This window comes from Clarias gariepinus, chromosome 16 (assembly GCF_024256425.1).
Source record: "Clarias gariepinus isolate MV-2021 ecotype Netherlands chromosome 16, CGAR_prim_01v2, whole genome shotgun sequence".
In the NCBI taxonomy this organism is placed as follows: Eukaryota; Metazoa; Chordata; class Actinopteri; order Siluriformes; family Clariidae; genus Clarias; species Clarias gariepinus.
In genome coordinates, this window is record NC_071115.1 from 25,660,904 (window position 1) to 25,683,978 (window position 23,075).

At 42.8% G+C, this 23,075-nt stretch overlaps 2 protein-coding genes across 2 annotated transcripts; one reads left to right on the forward strand and one right to left on the reverse strand.

Annotated features, from left to right (window-relative positions):
- The first annotated feature begins 1,541 nt into the window (after window positions 1–1,541).
- LOC128544241 (uncharacterized) lies at window positions 1,542–4,087 on the forward strand. The gene is made up of 7 exons (XM_053514301.1): window positions 1,542–1,668; window positions 1,809–1,854; window positions 2,144–2,235; window positions 2,500–2,610; window positions 2,739–2,842; window positions 3,313–3,485; window positions 3,875–4,087. Exons 3-7 carry the CDS (start codon window positions 2,147–2,149, stop codon window positions 4,085–4,087), a joined length of 690 nt encoding a protein of 229 aa, XP_053370276.1. The 5' UTR covers window positions 1,542–1,668; window positions 1,809–1,854; window positions 2,144–2,146.
- Window positions 4,088–4,459: 372 nt separating this feature from the next.
- On the reverse strand, window positions 4,460–5,988 carry LOC128544242 (uncharacterized). The gene is made up of 5 exons (XM_053514302.1): window positions 5,903–5,988; window positions 5,690–5,796; window positions 5,218–5,362; window positions 4,864–4,990; window positions 4,460–4,635 (listed from the first exon to the last, which is right to left on the reverse strand). Exons 1-5 carry the CDS (start codon window positions 5,963–5,965, stop codon window positions 4,460–4,462), a joined length of 618 nt encoding a protein of 205 aa, XP_053370277.1. The 5' UTR covers window positions 5,966–5,988.
- Between the last annotated feature and the right edge of the window lie 17,087 nt (window positions 5,989–23,075).

Consider the following 23,075-nt stretch of genomic DNA (forward strand, 5'->3'; position numbering starts at 1 on the left):
TTTTAGTCAGTGCTGCATGTGTAAAACAAAACGTAAAGTATGGCCAGTGGTTCCCAAACTTTTCATGGCAAGTGTTTTAGTTGAACTAGTGACCATGTACAGTACCAGTCAAAAGTATGGAAACATTACTATTTTTAATGTTTTTAAAAGAAGTCTCTTATGCTCATCTGATTTATGATCAATGTTGGAAACAGTTGTGCTGCTTAATATTTTTTTTTTATAACCTGAGATACTTTTTCAGGATTATTTGATGAATAAAAAGTTAAAAAGAACTGTATTTATTTCGAATAGAAATCTTTTGTAACAATATACACTAACGTTTAAAAGTTTGGGAACAATAACTATTTTTTTTAAAGAAATTAGTATTTTAATTCAACAAGGATGCTTAAATTGATAAAAGGTGATGGTAACGATGTATATTGTTAGAAATGTTTTTATTTTGAATAAATGCTGTTTTTATGAATAAATGCTGTTAACGTTTTACTCATCAATGAATCCTGAAAAAAGTATTCCAAAAAATAAATTAAACAGCACAACTGTTTCCATCATTGATAATAACTGAGTATCAAATCAGCATATTAGAATGATTTCTGAAGGATCATAAGACACCAAAGACTGGAGTACTTGCTGATGAAAATTCAGCTTTGCATCACAAAATTAAATTACATTTTAAAATATATTAAAAAAGAGAACCATTTTTTTAAATTGTAATAATATTTCATAATATTACTGTTTTTTGTTTTTTTTTACTGCAGGCTTGATGAGCATAAGAGACTTCTTTCAAAAACATTAAAAATAGTAATGTTTCCAAACTTTTGACTGGTACTGTATGTTACTATAACATACAGCGCTTTCAAGAACACCTCTTGACTTGGACTTCTTACAGTTTGCATGTCGGCAGGAGCCTGTACCTATGGGAAGCACTGTCAAGGCATGTAAATGTCCCCCAAGATATTGTACAGTGTTAATTTCATGTTGTTTTCCACTTCAACAGGACATAGTCAGACGTGAGATTACTTCCAGGCTGATCATTAAATTAGAGTCAGCGCTTTCAAGAACGCCTCTTGACTTGGACTTCTTACAGTTTGCATGTCGGCAGGAGCTGTACCTATGGGAAGCACTGTCAAGGCATTTAAATGTCCCCCAAGATATTGTACAGGCCTTAAGAGATTTCCTCCATCTGGTCATGGACCACATTAAAAATGCTGAAGTTACCAGCAGTACTGTTGAAACTGTAGCTGGAGAGATGGGGCGTCCCAGGTACAATTTAGAGGAGGAGAGACTTGTTGAGCTTTTGGAGATAAATCTGTCTGTGGACTGCATCGCAAAGTTAATGTGCGTTTCAGCCAGTACAGTCAACAGACGTATGAGGGAGTTTGGTCTCTCTGCCAGACAGAACTACAGCAATGCTACTGACCAGGAGCTTGATAATGCAGTCCAACGCATCAAAAATGAAATGCCCACAGCAGGCTATCGGATGGTCAAAGGGAGGCTAGAGTCCATGGGAATCCACGTCTAGTGGAGGAGAGTTACTGCATCAATGCATCGAGTGGACTCGCTTGGGATTCTTTCTAGACTGACTGGACTGGGCTGCATTGTGCGAAGAACTTACTCTGTCAGGGGGCCCCTTTCACTGTGGCATGTCGACACTAACCACAAACTTATCAGGTCAGTACTGTATTTATTTTGTTAAATATAATGATGCAGACACTGATAGATCTCAAAGCATAAGTATGTTTCCATGACATTTCTACAATAAAAATCCAGGTTGAAACTGGTAATGTAGGTCTTTATTTTGTTCCTATCAGGTACAACATTGTACTTTTTGGTGCAGTGGACGGCTACTCCCGGAAGGTAAGATTTCATTTCATTGGGTCTTTTCATGTGTTGGCCTTCTGTGTAAGCAAATTTGCTATGATGTACACCAAATAATTACATGTTGCATTCAGATGGCTGAAATACTACCTTATTGACGTGGGAGAAAAAGTTATTATATAGGGTGCCGCATGGTAATAAGAGTCATTAAGGTGTGTTAAAATATCAGATTCCCTGAGGCATGAAGGGACCAGAGTGTAATCCAATTGTACATGTAAGATGTTGACAAATAGTAAATGTACATTTATGAAAATGTCTCGTTACACAGGTGATGTGCTTGAATGCTGCAACAAACAATCGTGCATCAACCGCATTCACTGCCTTCAAAAAAGCTACTGAGAGGCATGGAATACCCTCAAGGTAAGTTTTTACAGGCTTCAAGGTACAGACACAAACATTATGGATGTTATATTTTAAGAAATAATTTACTGTAAACTCAGGGTTCTCAAGGATTATAATTTTAAATGTTTCCTCACAACACTCTACTTCCTTATACTCTCCCAGTCATAGCCTTACCCCTCCACGCTGAACACGTTTATTCTGACATAATGTAGCACTTTATTTCTGTGTATTGTACATCACTGACAGATTTTAACACACTGGTCATCTGTGTGTGCCCTTCAGGGTGAGAGGTGATCAGGGAGTGGAGAATGTTGAAATAGCCCGATATATGTTCACTGTCCGTGGAACTGATCGAGGAAGCTTCATGTCAGGAAAAAGCGTCCATAATCAAAGGTTTTTCTTTTTCTGTATTTTGGATGCTTTTACCAAGCTAATAAAGAGGTCTAATGTGTGTAAAATCACAACATACTAACATGTTATCATGTCCTTGATTGTTAAAATAATTATTTCTAAATCCGTAGGATTGAACGTTTGTGGCGGGATGTCAGAACATGTGTGATATCAAAATATTACAACGCACTCCACAGCCTAGACATGGATCACCTTCTTGATGTGTCCTCCAGAGGTAAGGGTTTGTCACATCATATTGTGCTATTTGTCATCTACTTTCTCTAGATTGTTGTACGTCTTGGTCAGTTAAATGTTTCCTGTGTCTGTGTTCTATTATTATTTGGTTTTTGCATGGTTTGTAAGGTTTGTTGTTGATTTTATTTAATCCTAGTACCCATTCCATACAGGAGGTCTTTGTCCCCTGCCAGGCCGTTATTGTAAAAAAGTAACTGTTCTTAAAAACTTGCCTGGTATAATAATAATCATGACTTGAGGTGGAAAACAAGGAAGGCGCAGGCGTCCTTATAATTGGTCAATTTCAACACAATTGGATTGGTTAACAGATGCCTGAAGCACTTTTTAATAAACATTAATGGAAAAAAACATAAACCAATGAGATGTATTTACGAAAGGCAATTCAATGATTGTTATGTTTTCAAAGCTCACCTGTGAAAAGTAACATACTCCTACCCTGTCCCTTTATAGAAGATCTTTTGACAGTCCACCTGACATTCCTTCCTAAACTGAAGGCAGACCTGGAGGCTTTTGTGGAAGGTTGGAACAACCACCCACTGAGAACAGAAGGGAATAAAACTCCTGAGCAGCTTTGGCACTCAGGAATGATGCTTCGACCGATTGACCAGCCAGAGAATCTTGAGGTTCTTTTTTTTTTCCTTTTAAAACAACTAAGTTGCTACAGTAAATTTTATATCCAAAATAAGCTGTTAATGTAACCTTGAAATGGCCCACCAGGCTCTAAGCAGTGTAACACATCTTCAGCTGGTGAAAAAATCACAATTGATGCAAATGTTGTTAATACAGTTCATATGCACTCAGTAACCTCTTCATGTGTACACTTGTACTGTTTAACACCGATACGAATATTTAAGCACCTGATCAAATCAATTTGTTGCATAGTTACACAAACCCTAAAGGTTTATCTTCAGCTAATGTTGAAAAGCCAAACAATTGGGATGAACAGATTACATTAGATGCTGTAAACACTGACTAATGATAGCGGTATTTTTCTGTCTTGTTCAAATGTCAGGATATTGATGAGCCGGACATTGACTGGGATGTTGCAGCTGACTATGGAGAAGATGTGGATGGTGTGATAGTAGTCCCTGAATTTGAGTGTTCACTGAATGAACAGCAGCTAGTAGAGCTTCAGGTGCTGATTGAAGAAAATGGAGACACTGACACTAGAGACCTTTACCTCCTATGTCATGAATATGTGCTTCAGGCTTTATCAGGTGTTTAATGTTTGTTTTTGTGATCTGAAAGTGATGTAAATAAAATATACAACAACCACAGTTAAATCTCTAGATTTATTATTTTTAACAATAGAAGTACTTTGTTGTACACTTGTTTGTACACAGTAGAAAATAGAAACAAAGCACAAAAAGGGTAACAAAGTTACCAAGTAACTAAAACAAGTAACAAGGACCTTTAAATGCTACTTTAGTGTCTGCTGAACTCGTAACCACCACAGATTGCCTCGGTTAGGTTGTTTTCAAATTCTTGGGAGGTGGCTAAGTGGCGTGTAGGAAATGTAATGGCAACAGCACAAGCATTGACAATGGGGTAACAAAGGCTATGTGCCCCATAGCGGGAGTCGCAGTCATGATCAAAATTAACAGTTATCTTGAATGCCTCTCTCTTGGATTCGATCAGTGGAACATGTGCCTGACCTGTGACCCACTGAAGGAAGCTCCGGACTGACAGGCGTTTTCCCCCCACCATTTGTTCCGTGCACAGCTGTCACATGACTTTGACCTTCAGGGCTGCCCTCTTCTTGGCTGTCTGCTTCTTCTCAGAGACACATACAAATAAGTAATTTCCAACATTTCTGTTAGTACAAATGCATTCGTCATATACATGGTGGGGGTTTGACAGAATACACATACGAATATAAACCTAAAGAGGGAGTAACTAATAAAAATAGAATAAAATAAAACTGGTGGAAAACAAGTGTATGATAGTATGGTAAGAGTGATGGACAAGGATTATAGAAAAAGGTGCTAAGCAGTGTGTTACCTCTGTCTTCCAACTTTTGCAAGAAATCCTGCAGAAAATTGATGATCTGCATCTCTCGCTGCCGTCTCACAGACCCTTGCTCACTGAAATCAGGAGATAGCGCAAGCAGAAGGAAGTCTACATTCACCTAAAATAAGGAAGCAAATCAAATGCTTAAACACAGTAAAACAGTAAGGATTGCAGATTTACATTAAAGTTTCATCTTATGTTTTGGCCTGTAGCAGTTAGCTCTTTAAACACAAATTTGAAGGCAGCTTAAAGTAAAAATGCAGAATATGCCATAAGAGCAAGTCATCAGTGTCTCTAACAGTGGCTGTTCTAATAAAATGATTGTTCATTCACAACATTACTGACTTCCTGTAAGTGGCCGGGGACAAAGAGCTGCTGGCACATCTGGGTGTGCTGTGCTAACACCTCATCTAATCCGTAGAGCCTCAATCCCTCACGCAACTGGTTCAAGATCGGGATCAGCCTCACCAGTGCATGCAAAGCGATGGCACTAATAAACAGTAAGAAAATAAAGTAACACTTTATTTTACAGTGTACTTGTTACATATGTTACATGTACTTACCGTAGTAATAACAGTAAATGATGCATAATTGCATGCGACTAACCCTCAACCAAATCCTAATCCTACCCTGTTCCTATAGTAAGTACATGTAGTTACTTAATATTACTCTGTACTTAAATATATAATTACACTGTAACAAGGACACCTTAAAATAAAGTGTAACAGAAAATAATACTGTATTGATTCAGAGTTAAATTGTTAACACTAAAGCATTTTGTGACAAATATTTATGTGTTATGTTTATGTTAACTTACTCTGTAATGGCCTTTTTTTGGTCAACATTTATTGGCCCAGTGTAGCCACATGCCACAATCGCATCTGATAAATCTATCAGCCTTTCTCCACCTTCTGCATTTTCCACCTGAAAGTAGAGACACAACCTTGATATTTGCAAAAAGAGACAAACATTGTCTGATAACTTTATACACCTGACTTGGAAAAATGTATGCATTACACTGTTTAAATACCTCTGTCATCAGATTTTTAATATCCTGATCAGTGACTTCGAGTACACCAACATCCTTGTCCATCTCCCCATGGCACAAGAAATGGTAGCACCATCTTGAAAGGAAGTTTGGTGCAGGACCCCCCTGCACCAAACTTGTGGCAAAAATCTCCCCACAAGTCCTTTTGTGACAAAGACAAAAGCTATTTTGAACAAAATGGCACTGGACTTTTACTACCTAATTAAACAATACAAAGTCATATATTTTTTATGACAGACTGTGGCACATACTTGAAACTGTTGTCCTGGTAGTCACAGATACTGTATTTAGGGTTTTTGCCCCTTTCCCCATCTCCTTCAAAAAAACGTGCTTCAATTCCACACACCATTTCTGTAAAGAACAAAGAGCTGCTTTTGTCAAATGTATTAGATATGTATTAGATATTATTCACAATGATAATCTCTTAAATGTGCTTTTCATCATGTGTGTTGACCTTGGTGGGGCACACATACCGGTAAGGAACTCTTTACGAAGAGCGCCTTGGTCAATTCCATTTACTCCAATGAAGGAGACCCTGAGGAGATTCTTTGGGGAGGCCTGTTTTTGCCTGGCCCACTGTTTCAGCCCCCTTTGAAACAGGTCCTCTCTTGTCACATTGATGTTAAATGACCGGGATGTGTCAACTTTCTTTTCAAGTGACATCAGGATGTCTGATACGCTACACAACAATATTAAAACAATATTGTTGAGAATTGCTACAGAACAAGGCAAGCATCATTATCCAATCCCATTAAAAATTATTCTACAGCATACCTGCCGAAGTGCTCATCGGTGTCCTCTCTAATATCTGTATCTCCCTCATCTGTGTTGCTGTAAAGATCAACAATAACAAAAATTCCATAAACAGGTAACCTTAATCCATCATCTGTCCTAATTCTTTAATAAAAGGGGGGACGATGAGGGGACTCTACAGTGGGATTATGAATTTTAAGCAAGTGGATACAAAATGCAACAGACTTTGTAAGATACTAAGAAGAAACTTAGAAAAGCTTTTACCTCTCCCCGCAGACACTTGCATGCACATGGATGTCATCTCTTGTAAATAGTTGACTGCACAATGGACAAGCAACCTATGAAAATAACAGTGTTAAATATCCATTAAAAATGCAGATGTACTCTTTCAGAGGTCAGATGTAAAAATGCTCTTTGATGAGAACAGATCATGTAAAACATTTCACTGGTTAATTCTTAAAACCTAAATCTTAAGAGGAAACAGAAGCAATATGCTCACCTTACTCTCCAAATGTGATGGCTGCACATCACCAGATGCCTGTAAAACATTTCTGGGTCATTCATATCAGATATATTTGTAATAAAATCATAAATATATGGCTCAATAATATAAAATGCTATGTATGATCTCTTCATTTGTATTGATAGCTTACCACTTCGTCATCCAAGATGACAATGTCATCATCACAGTGGGTCTATAAAATTAAATATCAAGACTAGATGACTTACAGAAAAACAATAGCTATAAACAACAGTGCCAGAAGCAATTTTTGGTTAAGCTAAAAGGGACACTGCTAACATGGTCCCACCATCCAATAGTTGCTGTGAAACCAACCTGTATATCAAATAAGGAAAAAGAACATCAATGTTATAGTTTCAAATCAGCAAGCCATACCTCAACCTTGACTTTAGACTGGATACATGTCTTGACATGGAGACCGAGGAGCTGCAGAGGCACATACTCCTGGCATGACACACACCGGGATTTCGGCATGGCCTGGAACTCCAGAGCTGTGAAGGGTAGGGGAGAAATGTCCAGTGTGTTCTGGATGGGCATAATGTAGAGACAGCCCTTGCCTCCCCAGCTCTTTACAAGGCTGGCCCCTGTGTATCCTTCCTCTTCAGGTGTCAACAAGTTGAGTTTCCGTTGACCTGATCCTCCTGTTTAAGTTCAAATATTAAACAAATATTTATTGTCTGCCCCTTGTTGGAAGGATCATACCTTCAAACATGACAACTTTATAACAAACAAAAAGATTTAATAAATTTCCTTTGCTTGAAGAAAAAAGTCAACTTTAATCTCTTGCTTTTTACCCATGGCTTTGTGCAGCATCCAGGCACCCTCCAGTTCTGACATCTTCGGATACGTCTCAGAAAGAATGTGTGTAATCTATGAATTTAAAGTGTGTGAGTAAGATTAGCAAATATTTATCAAATCAATGAGCTCAAGACAAATCTGTTCATTAGAGTTACTGGCAGCATTCCAAAAATAAATGATATGGTTTTGGTGGCTAAGATTGGGGCTACTGTTTTCACTGGATATGTAGTTTTAGTATAGGTTAATAATATTTTGTGCAAATTTCAGTTCTTACTTCATCAAGTGTCATAGCACATACCTCATTATGGCAAGCATCCTCTGGAACATTTACAGTCCTTCTTCCTAACCCAGCCTGTAAAAGCATTAGCTCATCAGATGGTTTGGGGGTTCTCTCTGTTGGGCTGTCCAGAAGAAAGAATTGGATTGGCGTTGTTTTGGTGCCGGACCTTTTTTTAGACAATCGCGAAGGAGGCCTACATTTCTGCTTATCTTTAAATAGTCCAGGGAAACACCTGTAGAAAGAGGAGTAGATTAAATTCAAATTAATTTGAATCAGCAGTAAAACAACTGTATGAGGAACTGAAGAGGGCTGTTGTTGAAATAGCTGAGATGCATCCTTTGAACAACATCCAAACCTGGCCATATTCTTTTGAACTGCAGTCCCTGAAGGTGGCTGTGCAGGTCCACGCACCGCATTGTGCTCTTGTGGTTCCTGGGATGTGTCCTGTCTTGATACCCTGGCTGAGCTTGACTGTGCATTGCACTGTCCCTGAACTTCATTGTTCATTCAACATAATTAATTCACTGACATCATGTAACTTCTGTTGTGTTATAGGCTAAATGAATAGGTGAGCTGCTGACAGCAACACTTCCATGACGAATGCAATAAGTTGTTCCACAAACAGTATTTATATATTGTTATATGTAAACAGGGAAAGCAACATAATGTAATCAAACCACACATGTTGTCTAGAGATGGCAACGCAACCTAGAAAAGATAGTTACTCATGATACATACTGTTTTGTGTTGGACTATTCAATGAGGCTCTCAGCCTGGCCACCAAATTGAGGGCCATATTGCGCAAATCGTCCTAGAGGCATGGGGAGAAATAAAGAAATGTAACTGAAACAAATACCACCACAAATGAACTACTTTAACGTAATAAACATTTTAGAAAATAGTTCACCTCCTCTTTTGCGTCCGCCATTTTCTCTTACATCTATAAACGGCAAGATGAGCTGGATCAACACAAAAATACAATAAGGGACAAGGTGTTAGCCTGCAAAATCAAATGCATTAAATCAGTGTCAGTAAGAATAGCACTTTTACATGTGAAAACAATTATGTTATGATTCAGTTGGCCTAATGTTAGTTGTCTAAGATGCAGTTTTTAAAGATTACAAGTTTTAAAATGAGTGTCGGGCGATCAGCATCACAAGTGTTGGCTAAGGCGTTAGCTACAGAACGAATAGGCTAGCTAGTTACGTTACTTATTGCTCAAAAATATGGTAATTGATTTAACTATGATCTGCGCAGCATTTTATACGTGGATAGACAGTTTATGTATATTAGAAAATTAATTCCCACTCTTCTTCGGTGGTAACTTAACCCAACTCTGTGCCTTCCTGTAATGAGAGCTGTCAATCAAGGTACAAGGATGTCCCTGTGGGTGTGATTACGATGAAAGTGACCAATCATAAGAGAGTCAGTAGCGAGCAGAAATCAGCTGAGCGAGGAGAAATCCACTGCGCGAGCAAAACAGCGCTTCGCGAGCAGAAGCCCGCTGCGCGCGAGCAGGATTCCACTGCGCGAGCAGAGTTAACCTATGAGAGTATGCCAGGCGCTCGCGCGCAGCTGCCTGTACACCTCCGGGTTGTTGAATTTGTGCGCGAGTACTTTTATCATGCCACCTGAAGGTTCATTTTTGCGCGTGTGAAATAACATAATGTGCTCGTGAGCATGTCTTACGCGCTCGTGACTTTTGACATAAATCTGACGCCATAGAGCTGCTTTGACTTACACCACTGGCAGGTACGGTGGACGTAAATCTAAAGAGCATGTACTGGACACAGTAAGTGAAGCCTGCTCTGGAGCTATAAAAGGCGGAGGACAGAAGGCTTCAAGAACAACAGGGTGCATGGTTGAGAATGGAACTTTCGGAAGATAGTTCTGGTGAGGATGCAGAATGGCCCTGACTAGCCCAGGAGCAAAGTCTAGCCCCAGAGTCACCCCCATGGTCCTGGCGCATAAGCTTCAGGACGACTTCTTCTAAAAGAAGACATTGCGGCGTTCTGATCTCTTTGAAGCGGCTTGTGAGGGGCGGCGAGCCATACCCCATTCATTACGAGGGGGTGCCCGGCTGCTGACCCTTTCCTTCTGCGCCTACCGTCTGACCATCAGATCTGGTCGAGACTGGGTGGCCGACAGATTCGACTCTTGAGCACAGCGTGGGAGAATTTTCCAGAAAATCTTTTCATATAGCCTAGCTTCCCGAAACCTTGTGGCGACCAAATTAACAGCATCGCCGAACAGGCCGGAAGGTGAGACTGGGGCATCAAGGACGAATGTTTGATCCTTATTCTTGATGCCTGTCAAGTTTAACCACAGGTGCCTCTTCTCATGCTCAAATCCTTTAGCAGATCAGTCTGATACGCCTGCAAAACCGCCATGGTGTGCGAAGAAGCGCCGGCCTGACCTGCTGCTTGGAAAGCCTTTCCTACCAGGGTAGAAGAAGTTCTACACAGCTTGGAGGGAAGTGTTGGCTTTTTCAGTGATGATGATGTACCAGTGGAGAGATAGCCCGCGAGCGTCTCTTCTATCTGGGGCATTATCATATAACCTTGTGTTATTGCATCAACGATATAAAACTAAGTTAATGGCACAAAATACGGGAAGTATAAGGCTTGCTTCAAGAATGAGTTAATTCGTTTTGGAGGTCGCCAAAAAAAAGGGGAGAGAGTGGCATTGTGGCTCCATCTCCTGTTCACTCGACAGGAATTTGTCGTCTAATTTAGAATGTTTGGGAAGGCTTGCTCCTGCGGCCAATCAATGTGCCGCCGTTCGACCGCATGCATTATGACTTCAAGCAGCTCCTCATATTCTCTATCCTCCTTAGAGGAGCGTTCTAAGGTAGCTACTTCCATTTCTACAAAAGCAAGAGAGCAAGTCTCTTCTACACACTCACAAGAAGCACCGGAGGGCGCTTGTGAAGTGGAAGGAGAGACTTTCCAATCGCAAGAGAGGGCGAGAAAAAGGAGAGGAGAATCCATCTCGCGCGCCTCGGCCAGATCGGCTTGTGAGCCCCAGGAGTGCAGCGCGGCTCGTGGTTCTCTAAAGCATGCGATGCGCGCGGAGCACCTTCATGGGGACAAGATCACAATGTTCGCTGTCTCCGTGAAGCCCACGGAGAGCGTGCTTCTCGCCCAAACACTCAAAGCAAAAATTTTTGCAAGGAGGGGGACATCTTGTTTTAAACTCGGCCATTTCATAGGTGAGTTAACACTTTTCTTTGCTTTTAATGTGCTTTGCTTGTACACACACGCGCACAATGCAGTGAAGACAAAACATCTGAGGAATGTTTCCAGTTTGACGTCACCTGACCGAGGTTATATAAGCCAAAATTTGGAGTGTTTGATACACACATGCTTCATAACCGGCAACACGAAAAGATGTTCCCCATAGCGTTTTTACGCAGCATTGCGTCTTAGTCTTAAATGCTCACAATAAATTTTCCTTCTTCTTACACACATACACACTTACCTCATTATTAAACATGCTCTTTGCAACTTTTTCATACACACAAACATGAATTTTCTCTCACACTGGCACTCATCTAACACAATTTCACACTTGCTTTTGTCATTTAATGACACACATACCCTGACTTTTTTCTCTTCCTTACATTAAGATTTGCATGAGTATTAAAGTTTTGTATTTGACACATGTTAAAGTGCATACACTGCTTGCACCCCCCCCCCCTTCAAAAAAATGTGTGTCTAATAATTTGTAGTATCAGTAATTAATAGTTATTCATGATGGCATTGTTCAACCAACTCATGCAGCGTTAGTTTTTTTTTTACATTGAGCTGCACTATTTTCTGGCTTGAGATTGATGATGGGAAAGTCAGAATGCATCAAGAAGTCTTCTCCAGCACATCCTAAAATCTTTCAATGCAGTTAATGTGCTGTCAAAAAAAAAAAAAAAAAAAAAATATTGATGGGAAACCCTGCTCATTCATTTTTTTTTTTTTGCCACATAATGCTGCTGAGCCTAGACCTGAACAACTGAAGCAACCCTTTATAATATCCGCCTCCAGAGGCTTGTACAGTACAGTGGCCTGTATGCATCATGTGTGCATCGCTCTGGAATAGGCTTAATCTGGACTCATCAGACCACAATCTTTTTATGAACACACAGCTGTTTAATTTCAATCCAGTGTTTTTTTTTTTCATTGTGTTTATAGAAATGCTCTTAGTTGAAATATTTTGTGTGGAATAACAGAACACAGTTATGAGAGTAAAAGCTTCGTTATAATCTATATGATCTATGCTGTATTTGTCCTTTTATGCAAAAATAAGCCAGGTTAAATCTAGTTACCAAATCGCTTACAGATCTTGGGAAACATCTGGACCAGTAGAGTTTTGCTACTGTGTCTACTGTAATTTGGACCAAATGTAATAAAATTAAAGTTTAAGGAGGCTCAGCACTGGCACAGGTTTACATCAGTTGTGCAGGACAGATCTGGCCTGTATTTGGCCCGTTGTGCAAAGATTAGCTGGATCAAATCTTGAAAAAACTTCAGGGCCAGATCTAGGCCAGTTTAGCTTTGCTACTGAAACTGATTTAAACCAAATGTAATAAAATTTAAGGTAGATCTGGCCCAACTCTGGCACAGATTTACATTGGATGTGCAAGACAGGTTTTAATTATATATTAATTCTGAAAATAAATCTTGTTACAGATCTAGGCCAGAGTAGTTTTGCTATCAGGGAGTGTATCTTATCTCCCCATAGACGCATTTTTTTTCCTGTAAATATGCATACACATATTCATATTTTTATCAGACAAAAAGAAGTACATTTGCTAAATACAATTTCATGTAGTGTCTGTATTGTTTTTATTCAAATCTTTTAATGATCTCAATTGTCTCTTAGATGAAACTTGGCCAATTTAAGACATAAACCTAAAACATGTTTTATTCTAAAATGCAATATTAAGATATTTTACTACGGATTTTTAATTTTTTTGCTTTTTACTAAAACCAATTTAAGCAACAATTCTTACAGATCATATGCTTCTAGAAGCTTAAACCAATTTTAGTATCAATACTATACAATAAATATGAATCATTTGCTTTTTAAATTATTATTGTTTGAAGCGAGACTTTATGAATGCTAAAGCAAAGATATATTTTATTTTGTTTTACAACAGATATTTCATAATGAACATGTTCATATATGTGAATATATTATGTTTTTATGTGTATACAGTATATGTTTGTATTATATAAGTATGTGTTTGTGCGCACGTCTCATATGTAACATTCATATAAAATACAATTCATGATAACACAGAGAGTTTCTGTTGATAAGTGTATGTGGATAAGTTGATAAGTGTATTGTGGCGTGGGCGGGGCGGCGGCTGACGACCAGCATGCCTTGCGGGAATGTCGGTGTGTTCACCATGATGGGGAAAGGTGTTTGGGTTAGTGGCTTCGGCCCTGTTGTGTGTGAGGGGGGTGTGACGTGTGAAATGTGCTCCAGTTCAGGCTGACGCTGAATTGGATGTAGGCTCCTGAGTGAAGGTGCTGCTCATGCCTTACATGCTGTGTGCTTAATAAAGTACTCCCAGCCATTGCATTGGGTAGCAAATAAGCTCACTCGTCTCTCCAGCATTCTTCCCGGCGTAAAAACGCTACATTGGTGTCAGAAGTGGGATGGAGAATAACGGGTTCGAGCGCACAAAGGAGGACCTTCTAAAAATCCAAGCGGGCCGCCGAGTAGCGGTGCGACTACTCGCGCAGAAGAAGCGCTTTCCTAGCGGAGCTAGCGCGAGCACACCACGTCAACCAACGCGGAGCGGGAAGCAGAAAATCCCGGCTCAACCTCGGGTGACCGTAAGGAGGCGCTGCGCGAGGCCGAGCGCGCTGAGCCCATAATGGCGGCACATCACGGCGAAAGAGCCGAGCGACCGCCCGCAGCTCAGTGGCGCTTGGTAGGTGAACCTAGCCGGGGACAGGGCTACCCGTCGCGGCTAGGCCTCGACACCGCTTCCGAGATTCCGCGACGACGCCGAGGCCAGGGACCGCCGGTCTACCGCTGCAACGTTATCAGGCCTGAGGGACAGCCGGACTACCGCTGTAACGTTCTCAGGCCTGAGGGACAGCGTTCACCAGCAGCCGCTAAACTAGCGCCGGGTGGACGATTGGGGAGCCCCGCGGGGCTTTACATCGACTGTGGGCTGGACGGCGTCTTACTGCGGGCGCTCGTGGACACCGGCTCCACTGTTTCCCACGGGTTGTGGAACTGTGAACCGCTCATCGCCAGGCAGAAGGGCCCCACCCAGCGCTCGCGGGCACCGCTGCAAGACTTTTGGGTGGGGGCACCTATGGGGCGAAGGGGCGTGGACACTCACAGCCAGCTCGGCTTTCTGATGTCATCTACCGGGTGCGGTTGGCAGGGCGGGCACGAGTTTTGCTCTACCGGGACCGTCTTGCGCCTCACCAGCCGCACGCCGGGGAAGCATCGAACTCTGTGGAGGCCGGACCGCCTCAGGACTACGTTCGCGTTCATCCCTCATCTGCCAAAGGACGCCGGCGTTCCCACCGCCAGCGCCGACCGCCTCCACGCCTCCAAGGCAAAGTTCGTCATGGTGACCAGGGACGGTCACAGCTCGGGTGGGGGCAGTGTGGCGTGGGCGGGGCGGCGGCTGACGACCAGCATGCCTTGCGGGAATGTCGGTGTGTTTACCATGATGGGGAAAGGTGTTTGGGTTAGTGGCTTCGGCCCTGTTGTGTGTGAGGGGGCTGTGACGTGTGAAATGTGCTCCAGTTCAGGCTGACGCTGAATTGGATGTAGGCTCCTGAGTGAAGGTGCTGCTCATGCCTTACATGCTGTGTGCTTAATAAAGTACTCCCAGCCATTGCTTGGGTAGCAAATAAGCTCACTCGTCTCTCCAGCATTCTTCCCAGCGTAAAAACGCTACAGTATGTTGTCAGTATTTGTGGACATATAATTAGAAGAAAAATCTCAATTAAGGATGTCTTGAAACATATTGCAGTAACTCTATAAGCCCGCAATCTTTTTAACGTTAATTATCGCCAGCCGGCACGAATAGGCAGCTCCGTCCCTTTGCCGCCTATTCAGGGAGCCTACAGAGTGAGCGAGTAGCGATAGTAGATTTGGGCGCACACCCATCAGAGGTGCACGCCGTCACAGAAAGTAAAGTTGAGGATCACGATGCTCAACATCCCGGAGCCCAAACCCCATTTAAATTAAATTAACAAATATTGTAAGTAAACACAATAGCCCACGTTTAGAAAAGCATTTTTATTTAGATTATAAAATAATCCTGCATGTGTTTTAGGTGTTCCAGCTGCCACTGTTATGGTGGCTCTGTCAGAATAAATCATTCTGTAACAAACCTGTAACTTTTCATGTAAAACAGAAACAGTATAAATAAATTGATATGATGAGCTATTGATGAATGAATTATGTAAACGACTCAGTTCAGATGTAAGTAAATGGTAAGAAAGTAAATGGCTGCGACGTTTGGGGGAGGGACGTGCTAATAACGATTTGGTCTGCTGTGTGTGTGTGTGTGTGAGAGAGAGAGAGAGAGAGAGAGAAAGAGGTGTCAAGAGGTCTTACATACTCATAAAAAGTCAAGGATTATTTAGTGAAACAGATGATCTGCTAAAAAATGTTAGGCAGATCAGTCACTTAACCCCAAATGAAAGGTCTTTCTGAGTGTTATGATATAGTTAAAATAACAGATGTATAAACGGTGCGCACTAAATACTAAACCTAAACCAGGCACGAGGATTAATAAACCAAGGTAGCCCCATTGGGGTTTTTATTTTTTGAATAAAAATACCAAAGAATATTATTGTGTATAGAGTAATTAAAAACGATGCAATTTACGCTATCATACGGAAAATCTCGATTTCTTCCATTCCAGGTATAAAAAACGGTAACAATGTCAACTTTAGAATCTAGAATCCAGAAGATTAAAATTACACAAATTTAAATCACTGAAAGTCTCCAGAAGAGCCTTAGATTCAAGAGGTTTTTAAAGTGTGGAGAGGTGCATTTCAGTTTCTCTGAATGTATAGGTGAGAACAGCTGATTCACACCTGGGAAGGGTGAATAATTTGTATTTGAATGTTGTCTGGCATTGTTAAGCACACACAATGACACTAAAAGAACAAAAACCCAGGATTAATAGGAATAAGAGTGTCAAGAACTAACCTGAGATGACCAGAAGACGTAGCTTTAGCGGTTGGCCCTTTGTAGCGTGAATGGTAAACCCAAACGCAGATGAAACACGAGTAGGCAGGATAATCACGCTTTTAGTCTAAGGACTCTCACAGATGGGGAGTAAGGGAAAGACACAATCTAACCCGCGTCCTATAAATACACACTCGATCAGGAATTGAAACCAAAAAGGTGAGTACTCACAGTTAGGTGTAGGAATCCGACGTGGCATCGGCAAAACTCAATGACTGAGCGAGGTGCTATGGTTTGTTTACCTCTTTTATACTTCCTGGTTTGCGACCGCTTAACTTCCGGGTCCTAGTGCCGGTCGCGTTCCGAGTGTGCATGACAGTACCCCCCTGTCCAGGACCGGCTCCAGATGGTCCTGAGGTGGAGGATACCCTGTGACGGTAGTCCCGGATGAGCTCAGGATTGAGGATGAACCGTGCTGGGACCCAAGATCGCTCCTCGGGGCCGTAGCCCTCCCAATCGACCAGGTACTGGGTGCCCCTGCCCCGAGGTCGCGAATCGAGGATTCGTCGCACGGTGTAAGCGGGACCGCCGTCAATGATTCGGGGAGGAGGAGCAGGAGGGGTGGGTGGAACCAGAGGTGAAGTGATGAAGGGTTTTAGCTGTGATGTATGGAAGACTGGGTGGATCCGGAGCGCCGCAGGCAGCTGGAGCCGGTAGGTGACAGGGTTAATCCGTAACGTGATGCGGTATGGTCCGATGAACCTTGGTGATAGTTTTCTTGATTCGGTGTGCAGATGGAGGTTTTTAGTTGATAACCATACCTTGTCACCTACGTGGTACAACCGTCCCGGCGGGTGTCGGCGGCGATGCTGGGCGACGTAGCTGGTGTTGGCTCGCTGGATGGCGCGATTCGCTTGATTCCATATCCGCCGACACCTACGGACCAACTGTTGGGCCGATGGTACGTCAACCTCCGGTTCTTGATGGTCGAACATGGGAGGATGGAAACCATGGCACACCTCAAATGGGCTTAGGTTGGTGGCTGAGGAGACGTGTAGGTTGTGGGACAGTTCGGCCCATTTGAGGTAGCGGGCCCATTAGCGCTGGCGGTCGGACACGAAACATCTCAGGTAGCGCTCCAGTTGTTGGTTGGTCCGTTCCGTCTGACCATTAGTCTGGGGGTGGTAACCGGATGACAGACTACAGGTGGAATTGATCAGACGGCAGAAGGCCTTCCAGAACCGGGCTGTGAACTGGGGCCCTCTGTCCGAGACGATGTCCTTTGGGAACTCATGCAGTCGGTTTACGTGTTCCAAAATCAATTCCGCGGTGTCTTTAGCTGATGGGAGTCCGGCTAGGGCCACCAGGTGCACGGCCTTGGAGAACCGATCAACGATGGTTAAAATAGTGTCCTTACCCTCTGAAACCGGCAGGCCCGTGATGAAATCCAGGGCGATGTGCGTCCAGGGCCGTCGAGGAACTGGGAGTGGTTGGAGTTCTCCTGGAGTTGGTTGGTTTGTGTCTTTTGCCCTGGCGCACACCGGGCACGCCTGAACGAACTCGAGGACGTCTCTCCTCAAGGAGGGCCACCAGAATGCTCGTTGAATAAATGATAGGGTTCGACGCGCCCCAGAATGTCCGGCGATGGTGGACGAATGCCCCCATTGGAGAACCTCCGCTCGCAGCTGTTGGGGTACGTAGAGTCGTCCAGGCGGTACACCTGCCGGTTAGGTCTCCGCCGCCTGTGCCTGGCGGACCCTGGTCTCCAAATCCCAGTGGAGGGGTGCGAGGATTCGGGATGGGTGGATGACAGGCACGGGTTCCGCCCGGGGGAGATCGTCCTCATACTGGCGTGATAGGGCGTCGGCTTTGGTGTTCTTCGACCCCGGACGGTAAGAAAGATGGAAATTATATTGTTCGAAAAATAGTGCCCACCGTGCCTGTCGTGGATTAAGCTGCTTGAGGTTCTTGATGGTGATCAGGTTCTGGTGATCGGTCCAGACGATGAATGGCTCACTGGCGCCCTGGAGCCAGTGACGCCATTCCTCCAAAGCCCACTTTATGCCCAACAGCTCGCGGTCCCCTACCCCGTATCGCTGCTGAGTGGGGTCCACGAAATGATCGGGTCATGCTGTAACAGCCAGGGATAGCCGAGGATGATGGGCGGTGATGAGATGGTTGTAAGGTGGAATTGGATCTGCTCCTGGTGTTGGTCTATGGCGAGCGTGATGGGTTGGGTCTGATGGGTGATAGGGCTGGATGACAAGGGCCGACCGTCGACCGAAGTGATCTTTACCGGCTGGGATAACGCCTCAGTCCTCACCCCCAAATCTTTGGCATAATTAGAGTCAATGAAGTTACCCGCGGCACCGGAGTCGATGAACGCGGCGCTTCGAACTCGTTTGTGGCCAATTTGGAGGTTTACCTGAACCGTGAAACGTGAGATGGTGGCGTCGATTGTGGAGGAGAGGTGGAGGGGGCCCGGTGAGTCTCTCCTTCCACTCACCGGGGCTGGGCGTTTCCCGGGCGAATCGGACAAATAGCTCGGTGGTGCGCCGCCGACCCACAGTAGGCACACAGCCCCTCTCGATACCGTCGTTCGCGTTCCGCCACGGTCAGGGAGGCGCGTCCTAATTGCATGGGTTCCCCGGCTCCGGTGTCAACCACGGCAGGAGGTGGAGATCCGACAGGTCCAGTAGTGGAGGTGGGGAGAGCAGTAGGTGGTCGTGGCGTGGTGTAGGAGAAGGTGGGTGCAGGCGGCAGGGTCCTAGGGGCTGGCTTCGGGTGAGAGAGGATGCGTTGATCGATACGGAGGGAGAGCTGGATCATCCCCTCCAGGGTAGCAGGAAGCCACAGCGAGGGTCCGGAACTCAGCAGCGTACCGGCTCACGGACGATCCTCCCTGCCGCAGATGGTAGAGCTTGGTGTCGGTCTCCACCTCGCCCGCTGGGTGTTCGAATGTGAGTCTGAGTTGGCGGGTGAACTCATTATATGAGTGCGCGGTGTCTGAATCCGCCCGGAGAACTGCCGTGGCCCACTCAGCTGCCTGCCCGGATAGCAACGAGACCAGAAGCGCAATGCCTAGCCGATCGGTGGAGTACCTGGTGGCATTGAACTTAAACACCAGATCAAGCGCTGTTAGAAACACATTACACTTCCCGTCCGTGCCGTCCCATTTATCCGGGAGTGCCAAAAATACATCAGAAGGAGGGGGGGGGGGGGGGTTGGTGCGGCGCCGCGGCCGCCGCGACGGGAGACCGGCTAGTCGCGCTATCCACAGCCGCCTGGAGATCCGCGTTCTCCCGCCGGAGCTCCGCGACCTCGCGGCGCAAGGCCGCGACGTCTTGGAGGTCCCGGCGCAGATTAGCGATCTCCCCGGTTAGCGTGTTGATGAGCTTGGCGTGCTGATCAACCACATCGCAGAGGTGCGCGTAATCCGCTGGGTTCACCGCGGAAGGCTCAGTCATTCTGTCAAGAACTAACCTGAGATGACCAGAAGACGTAGCTTTAGCGGTTAGCCCTTTGTAGCGTGAATGGTAAACCCAAACGCGGATGAAACACGAGTAGGCAGGATAATCACGCTTTTAGTCTAAGGACTCTCACAGATTGGGAGTAAGGGAAAGATACAATCTAACCCGCGTCCTATAAATACACACTCGATCAGGAATTGAAACCAAAAAGGTGAGTACTCACAGTTAGGTGTAGGAATCCGACGTGGCATCGGCAAAACTCAATGACTGAGCGAGGTGCTATGGTTTGTTTACCTCTTTTATACTTCCTGGTTTGCGACCGCTTAACTTCCGGGTCCTAGTGCCGGTCGCGTTCCGAGTGTGCATGACAAAGAGGCCCTTACTGCATTTATATTATTTAGTACAACAACATTCTTCCGCGCTCGGGAAAACGTTTTGGTGCGGTTGAGCGCTGATTAGACTGTAAAAAACGTAAAAATGTGTCGCCATCATAAATAGACATGAATGAACTATATATATATATATATATATAAAATATATAATATAATATATATAATTTTATCATATTAAGTAAATATTATTTTATGAACACAAAAGTGCTTAGGGCTTTTCATCATGTTTTTTGCTCTTTGTGTCCAGCATTGAATACTTATTTCATCCATTATTTGACCACGGCTGGGAATAAGAGCTGGAACGTGATTATGAATTTATGACTAAAATAAATAAAGCTGTTCTTTGCTGTGTGGAAACCCTCGTACTTTCACTTTACAAAAAGCAGCGTTTTTTTCAAAAGGCTGCTAATCGCGCACGTTTCATTGAGAAAAATGCAGACATTCTTGGCCAGAAATGCACCAAAGATGAATACATGTACTGTATATAGGCTACTCGGGTTGTTTTTGCACGGAGAGATTGTGTGCGCGTGCACGGAGAATTTGTGTGTGTCGACGCGCGCTTCACATATACAGTAGGTTGATATACAGGTCAATCTGCATTTGAAAAGTCAACCAGAATCTCTCTCTCTCTCTCTCTCTCTCTCTCTATAGAGAGAGAGGGAGAGAGGTGTTTTGCTGGTGCAAAACATTTTAGGCAGAGACATCTGCTCGGTCTTTGTTTTAAAACCCCCTATTCTGCGAATTCAATTGTAACAATAAAAGCGACTTGACTTGACTTGAATTCCCCCATCAGCGAAACCAGTTTGATACCTTTTCTGTATTTTTCCGCACGTGTTTATCATCCCTTTGATCAAAACGCTGCCTTTTGTTATGGTTGCGGGTTTATACACGCCGATGAATGAATTTTAGATGAATTTTAAAGCATCTTTTTAGACCTAAATATTCATTTTTATTTATGGCAAGGTGTATTACAAAGTGAAGTTGTTTCCTGCACGGTGTATCTGCACGGAGAGATATTGGTTTGGGCTCAACACGTTTATGAGCTCTGTCGCTTGCTGTCAATGGGCGCCTAAGAGAGAGAACACATTTTCGGCTTGCCCCCTACAGGTAATGAAGGGCATTTTCACAGCTTGCCGTGCGCAGCCGCGGCAAGTCACGGGATTCCTTTTCTCTGTAATGCTTTGTATTGCATGATAACTAATTTGCCAAATCGTAATCCCAATTCACACTGTTGTACCCAAGAATAGCAGAGGTGGGCAGGACTGGGTGGAGTTCAACAATGCTGGGAAGAATTCTTTAGGATGATCTTTAAATCAGGCCTATTTTTAATCATGCAGAATTGTGATGACATCCTAATTTTTTATTTTATTTTTTAGCTTTCCCCCTGCATGTAGTTGCCAAATTATTGAATACTAGTCCATTAATAGCTGATTGTTTACATAGTCTATCCCCTTTCATTCTTTTATCAGGGAAGTTACCTTATTGCAGATATTCAAGTTTTATTGTCATATGCACAATAAAGAAACATGTTGCCCCCTGTACAATGAAATTCTTCCTTTGCTGTCCCCCTAATGAATGCGACTAAAAAAGTAGAAAATAAGCATAAAAATTGAATAAAAAAAAGAAAGAAATATAGGTATACAAAAGAATAGGTATATATAAGAAAGATAAATATCAACATAGAATTAAGGCAGAATATGAGAAATATGCAAAAGTATGAAATTAATATCAAAATAAAAACACTGTAAAAACAGACGTTGTGTGTAAATTATGTGTTATATATATATATATATATATATATATATATATATATATATATATATATATTACACACTGTAGAACATGGTCATTGGTGACTACCAAACCTCTCTTTCTTTTTGTCTAGTAAGCTGTATACAGGAAGTTTGAGGTTTTAACATCAACTTCCTCTATTCACAAAGAAAAGAGCATAATCTTGCTTTTGTAGTTTCTCATCACTCATGACCAAGAGCTCACTTTCAGAGAGAGAGAGAAATGGTCTAAAATGAGAATCCAGGTCTTCTTAGAAATCCTAATGATTTTTACACAAGCCGCCATGGGTAGGTTTTATCTTTTTAATTTATGTAAGGTCTATGCCTAATGAAATGGAAAAAAAATGTAGTTTTATATATATATATATATATATATATATATATATATATATATATATATATATATATATAATCTTTTATATATCGTATTTATTTTTATTCAAGATAACACCTGTGCTGTCATCAGTGTTGTATTTTTCTTTCATTTTCACAATTAAATTAAGCAAATAAGTACATAATTAAAATGAGAACACACAGCATCAGATTTGTTCTAGTTGCAATTATTTCCATTTTGATTTTCTTCCTGTAATACAGTACTTAATCCAGCGTTCTGTAGTAGTCATAATAATAATAATAATCCTATCAGTTATGTAATAATATTATTAAGAATGTTCATGATATCTTCCTCTTCTGCAGGTTTGCTGTTTCAGGATCCTGTTGTCTGTAGATTTACTGAGAGTAATCAGTGTTATGTAGCTCTGAGACAACAACTGCACCTGCAAATACCCCTGGAGGATGGGTTTGACCTAAAGATCACAGACAAGACATTTACCAACCGTGTCATTATAAAATATAGAAAAACCCAAAGTAACCCACCAACACCAAATATCCCAGGATGGCAGTTTGTTAATGATAATAAAACTCTGATACTAACCAGTGTAGAGAGGAGAGACTCTGGAACATACACTCTGGACATCTTTGAA